Below are 6,825 nucleotides of genomic sequence, written 5' to 3' on the forward strand. Positions count from 1 at the left end.
TTGTAAAAAAAAAAAAGAAATTATTCAAAACATTACCCACACTTTCCCATATTCAAAAAAATAACTTTTTATTTTGTTATATTTTCTAAAAGTCCTTTAACAGTTTCTGATAGTTTACTTTTCAGTACCTTTATCAGGAAAAGTATTTGACGTTCATTGAAATGTCCTTTAGCTTTTTAAAAGGAAAAATAAAATTATAAATAAAAAACTAAAATATTAAACATTAAAAACAAATATTAAACAAAACGTTACATATTAAATGAAAATATATTTAGTTATAAAAAATACACAATATTAAATAAAATTAAACTAGAAGTACATTTTGTAAATCGGGACAAAATTAGATTTTTAAATAAAATAAACTGATAACATAATTTGCAGAAACTGAAAAATAAATAAACTGAAAAAAATTACTATCTGAGAAATTTAAATATCAGAGGGACTATAGAAAATATATGAAAAATATACAAAGAGTAATAAATAATTTTCCCAAAACAAATTATCAATAGCCTGACTCAAAATTCGTTAATGTATTTACCTAAATATGGCATTAATTTATATTTTTCTATTCATTTTGTAAATTAATTTAATATTCAGATCCAAAGAACTATTAGGCAAGAGAGCAAGCGAGGGAGAGAGAAAAGGGTCCCAACCAAAGCTAACAGCAGCAGCCTCGGACCGAAGCAAGCTCCTCCCCGCCTATAAAATCAAAACACCCACCAGGTATCCTTTCTCAGACCCCCGATTTCATTAATCCTCCAGATTTTAGATCCTTCCTCTGCCAAAGAAAATTCCAGGTGATCATCAATTCAATACTTGTATGGTATCACTAGGTAGACCTGGACAAAATCCATCCTATATCTGTTATGGTTTGCAAGCATGGGGGATTCAATCATTCACCTTTTTAATTTTGTTGTATTTTATTTGAGCTTCCTCTTCTTATGACTGTAAAGATCTGTTATTTACTCACAGTCCTTTCCTCTTGAAAGTTTGTGAAAAAGGAAGGTTTTGATCTAGCTAGTTATAGTTTCATAAAAGATTCAGCAATAAAAACTGAATCTTGTTTGGATCTTGCTGAGTTTCTCTGATTTATAGCTAGTGGTTTACTGATCTGTTGAGGTTTGTGGTGAATTTTGCAATATCTCACTGTGAAGATTTGATAGATTGTTGCGTAGTAGATCTCCTGTTTCTGAGTTTTTTTCTGAGAAAAAAAAGATGCTAACATTCATTAATCTACTTGCAGGTTGAAGGTAATTTATGGGAAAGATTGTTATTGATCTGATAATTTCATCCTATTAACTTGAGTAGTTCTCATTAGTGCATCACTAGCATGTTCTCCATGAAATTTCCTTCTTGTTATTAATGTGATGCTTAATCCTGGAAGTTAGTTTGTTGATCTATATAAATAATGGAGGTTTTTCTTTAACCTTGGCCTGTCCTTTTCTGCTGATGACTCAGAGTCAACTTCTATATGCCATCCTTCCTATTTGATCAACACTTGCTTGAAAAATCTGATTTATTTCTATGCATCAGTTTGTGATAAATTTACTCTGCATAATCTTCTTGTATGATCAGGTTATTGTTATGAGGTGGTATATATTGCTGCCTAACATAAAACTCCAACTGTTTACAAATACATCTCTATTACAGTAATGTGTTTCCATTGTTCTCAATTTACAAAATGTGCACCCAGAAATCTATAAATTGATATTAAGTCACTCGATGAGATCGGTTGCTATGTTGATTGTTGATTAATGCATCCTTGTATTCATAGAGTTCTTATGGTTGCTTATTTGTCATATGATGTGAGTCTAATAATTTTCTCATGATTCAACAGAAAGCAAAACCACAGGAATTCTGCATTGGAGTTGCTCAATAATTAATTGTGGGCTAATTTATTTTCTTATTGTTCCATTTGCAGAATAGGATTTATTTCCTGAGAGAGTGATGAGTGCCATGGCAGTCGCCAATGGAGGACTGAGATCTACGCTTAACCCAAATGCTCCTCTTTTTATCCCGGCTGCACTTCAGCAAGTCGAGGATTTCTCTCCAGAGTGGTGGAATCTAGTGAAGACGTCCACATGGTTCCGTGAGCACTGGATCAGTCAGCACCAGGATCAAGGAAATTTTGATGGAGAGGATGAAGATGACATTGCAAATCTGCTGCCTGATGATTTTGATATCGGTATCACAGAAGAGATGTCCATTTTGGAGGCTGAATTGGAGGAAACTATCCAAGAAATGGAAGCTGCTGAAGAAACAGCTTTAGCTTCTCTGGGAAAGGAGAAGACAGGTGTGTGTTCATGTCCAAAATCGAATTCCTATCTGGAATTGTTACTCCAATTGTAGCATAAACACTTTATTATGCATGCAGGCCCCGAAATGGATGCAGCGGCAATAATCAAGAATTTAAGCTTGAAATCACCGAAGAATGGGATGGCTCAGCCCGTACTTGAACCGGCTAAGTATTGGGAGAAACCTGCCCAATGCATAATCCCCAAATGCAGCCCCCGCCGGATAATTCAACAACCTCGATGAATTACTTCTAGTTTTGCATGTTGGAAACAGTCAGTTTCTGGTGATATCAGTTCTTACATTCCCTAAGGGCTCTTTGTATATTGTCTAAGTAGTGGCAGGAGTGTTTACTTCTTGCTTGGTATCTATCTTGTTAATCAAAATGACCATTAGATGATGGCATGGTATAAAGCACTGCTTGTAGATCAGTAAGAGAATGCCATTTTAGCTGCAATCATGCTTTTATCATGTGTAATTACTGTATGATATTTTCTATGTGCTGGATTATTCTGTCCATGGTGTTTATCTCGAAATATTCAAAGAGATAAGTTGAGGTGGAGGGATAGGCATTTACTGAAAATCCAAAAATTAAAAAGCTATTTATAGAACATAAAATGCTTGATTTAATTAAAAACTTAACCATCTCCTCTGTTTTGTCTGTCTGTATCTATCTTTCGTATGTAGTTTTTCAGTGTTTTCTCAAAGACAGAATAAATGATTAGTTATAAAAGGACTAAAGGATTTTTTTTAGATAAATGTGGCATGACGGATTACTCTAGTGTTTTCATTTTTAGGATCGGCAATCTGTGTTCAATATCTCCATTTGCGTTGATCGCAGGAGGCTACCTGAACAACATAAGCAAGATGACAAAATAGGATGAAAATGGTTACTGAGTTGTAAAAATTACAAGTGCAATGACTTCACTCCCCTTCCCTTGCCCTTGGTCGTGAATTGACGAAAATTAAGTTGGGTGGTGATTTGGCAACATCTAAAAAAAGTATTCAAGTATTTTTGTGTTAATACTCAAGTTAACTATGATTTATGACAAGGTCCCCTTGACTTATATCTCGTAAGTGCACGAATTTGTCACAGTAATAATCCCGGATGAGTGGGTATCGTATCCACAGGGAGTAGGGAATAAAAATACTTAATTCGCTTCTTAAATATGTAAAAAGTGAATAGTGATATATGTGACGATGATTCAATTCTCAAAAGTAAAAACAACAAGTAAGAGAGCACAAGTAAAGGAGAAGGTAAGGCAATCGATAAAGATGGGGTACCCAGATATTGCTCCGTCTAGGACAATCATTTCAAGTACAAGAACCCTCTATTATGCTTCCTAATTAATGCAATAGTGAGTCGTGGAAATCTTTAATTACATAGTCCCAAATCTAAGGTCAACCATGCCTAACTCTATACATGTCCTGAAAAGAGATTGGATAACCTCTCAACCTCGCACTCGCATAGAATTGCAATGAGCTTTAGGAATTCCAAGTGATAAATCTCTTCATAATTATAGACCTAACACTTTGGTCAAGGTGGAAGGTCCCTAACCACAATTAAGCCCTAGATACTAAGATCACTTCTACGCTTCACTCCATTGCACCCGCAACTAAGCCCAGCGGAAGGTCATCTCTTAGACCATTCACTTTATTATGGCCGCAAAGAACTCGAGGAACGGAGGTAGAATCTAACACATCGGAGGGGAAAGGGGACACTCCTGTACCTCTCGACTCACCCTCTCAACCCTCTCCAACCTAGCTTTGTCTAACACTCGTGGTGTGTCACTCACTCACAAGGTTACCAACAAGAACTCTCAACCCTAGTGTCACTCTAGGGGAGCATTCAAGCAATCAAGCATTCAAGGTTGGAACTCACAATAAACATCAATTAATTGAAAGCATAATAAAGAGATTCAATGAAACGAATACATCCTAGGGTTCACAAATACCCAAGTACCCACTAGGGGTTTAGCTCTCCATGGAGCTAATTACAATGAAAGAAATAGAATGTAAAAGCAATGAATCCATAGAAAACCACCTCGATAGTCGTGTCGATGGTCTTGTGGAGAATCCTCTACTCGTCGCAAAGGGTCCTTTGTCCGGCCTAGGATACACCTCGCCGGGATCGGGTCTTCGAAACAGCTTTCCCAATAATCTTCTTCCAAACAACGCGCGATGTCGGAGCCGTAGAACCTCTCCAAAACCTTAGCCAATACCTCTCAAAACCCTAGCCGAAACCCTCTCTCAAGTTGGGGAAAAGATGGAGAAAAAGAATAATGAAATCGGGAGCTGAATCGGGCTTTAAATAGGGCTGGAATCGGGGATCCACACGCCTCGTGAATTTTTCACGCAGGGCGTGTGGAATTTCCACTGCCGTGTGGATTCTCCGTTCTCTGAGTTTCCTCCGCCGTAGACATAGGTCTTTGCTACAATACTTTGCCACAGTGTCCGGCCTGAAATACTTCCCGAATCCATACTTTCATCGAGGTAACGCAAATGAGCATACGTTCACGTCGTGGATCACTTTGCTTCTTCAATGATGGAAAAGTTGGTGGAGATCTTGTTCTATATGCGTAAGTCAGAATGCTTGAGTATGACTGCCCTTGTGCCACTCCAAATGGTTGTGCTAACTCAAATACGAGGAGGTTGACACACACTCTAGCATCTCACACCCGACCTACGTCTTCACGTTTGAACCTTAGCATGATTTTCCTCCAAAATCGGTGCATTATGATCCACATTGGCTTCTTTCCTTCATAATCGGCCTCAAAACCCTACCTGCATAAAAGTAACATAAAAACACACATATTAGTGTAAAAACCCGAGAAAGGTAATACTTAACATAAGGAAAGAATGCTTCGCATTCATATCGCACAAACACTTATCAATTTATCATGAACAAATGTCATTCACAACCCAAAGTTCATGAGTGATCAAATTCTTTATTAATTTTCAACTGCTTCATAGCCTATTGGAATTGGATCTTCAATATATAGGAGCCTAGAGATTGAACTCCCCCGGACCACAAAATAAGAGAGGCACAAGATGAGAGCGAATGGTCAAACAAAAACTCATTCTTTCCAAACATATGGCTTCTGCACATTTGCCAAAAAATTTTTAAAATGGAGTACGCTATGATAATATCTTCAATATCCGGGAGAAAGTATGCCTAAATTACCATACATGGTTAGGAAAACTTGAATCAAAGCCATTCTGAATGAAAGTTTCGAGATCAGTGGTATAATTGTAGTTCTTGTGGGGGTCTGTGGGCGTTTTAGTAAAACTCAATCCTAGATAATTTAATATTTCATATCTTAATTTATATGCCCCAAAGCCTTAGCTTTCTCCTTCAACCAATTAATCCCTTGACCTTGGCCGGATCTTTCTATCAATTTCTTGTGTTGAACACAGTTATAAACATAGGCATGTTGATGCCTTTGTAATTCTCTTGTTTTTTAGTTTTCACGGAGTATATGGGGAAGGAACTATAGCTTAAGGGCAATTACTATAGTATGTCCAAGCTCTTAAATCTATCTGCTTAACGCTGTAAGTGAATGATTTAAATTAATTACATAATTCCAATAGAAAATAACCTGTTTAAAAAAATTACTTTGAGTTTAATTGATTATAACTCTTACTCTGCAATATTTTAGACATATTCTTTAAATTTTATATTTAATTTTGGTATGTATTTATATTAGATATATGAAGACCTCAAAACTTTACTTATGTATGTATATACTTATTCCCCATATTTGTTGTAATGGCTTGACTATTTATATACTTAAACATGGTTAAAAGCCTATGGAAAGGTTTAAAAGTGGGACATATTTGTCAAAAGCGAAACTCGGCCTACAAACTTGATTTTAAGACTTGATATGAAATGATCATTGATAAGTGCTTGTTTGCGCATATTTTACTATAGTATTTTATGTAGGTTGAGTATAGTTTTGATTAGATATATGCTCTCATATTGTGTGTATTTTGTTTTTTGGTGCAGCTAGGGTGTGTGAAGGCCATTTGAGAAGAATTTAAGCAAAGGTGGAAGTGTAGAGCACTTTTGGAGTTTTTCTACAAGCCATAAAGGCATTGACACGGGTTCAGGAGATTCACATAGCCGTGTGTGCTAACTTTTGCAAGTTTCAGAGCAATTTTCAATCACTATGAGGCACAGGGCCAGTCACACGGGTGTGTACCAACTTGTGTACATTTCTAGAAGAGAAGTCCAAGATTTTAGCATGACAAAAAGCACACACTCCCACCACACGGGTATGTGCCAAGTCATGTGCCTCTACCCAGGCATCTACACAAGCAGTCATAACCACATGTGGACCCCTGACAGTTAGTCATAAATATGGTCAGTTTTCGTTACTTTATGATATGCTTTTTCACAAGTTAGAGTCAGGAAAGGTTAAGGTTTTGAGAGAGGGTCTTTGCATTGAAGAAGAGGTTCCTATATCAATCTTCATCGATTCCATCATTGTCAAGGTCATCAAGTGAACCTTTGGAGCTTAATGAGCTATTCAT

General features: G+C 36.6%; 1 protein-coding gene across 3 annotated transcripts; it reads left to right on the forward strand.

Annotated features, from left to right (window-relative positions):
- The first annotated feature begins 629 nt into the window (after nt 1-629).
- Nucleotides 630-2,790, forward strand: LOC120265753 (protein EARLY RESPONSIVE TO DEHYDRATION 15-like). Of its 3 annotated transcripts, none has more exons than XM_039273718.1 (3): nt 630-723; nt 1,922-2,293; nt 2,375-2,790. In XM_039273718.1, the coding sequence occupies exons 2-3, from the start codon at nt 1,948-1,950 to the stop codon at nt 2,536-2,538; spliced, it is 510 nt and encodes a 169-aa protein (XP_039129652.1). In that variant the 5' UTR covers nt 630-723; nt 1,922-1,947; the 3' UTR covers nt 2,539-2,790. The 3 variants fall into 3 exon arrangements, with proteins under 3 accessions (XP_039129652.1, XP_039129650.1, XP_039129651.1); XM_039273716.1 differs by having other exon boundaries at nt 709-797; XM_039273717.1 differs by lacking the exon at nt 630-723 and adding an exon at nt 750-833.
- Nucleotides 2,791-6,825: the final 4,035 nt, after the last annotated feature.

Source organism: Dioscorea cayenensis, chromosome 7 (assembly GCF_009730915.1).
Source record: "Dioscorea cayenensis subsp. rotundata cultivar TDr96_F1 chromosome 7, TDr96_F1_v2_PseudoChromosome.rev07_lg8_w22 25.fasta, whole genome shotgun sequence".
Taxonomy (NCBI): domain Eukaryota; kingdom Viridiplantae; phylum Streptophyta; class Magnoliopsida; order Dioscoreales; family Dioscoreaceae; genus Dioscorea; species Dioscorea cayenensis.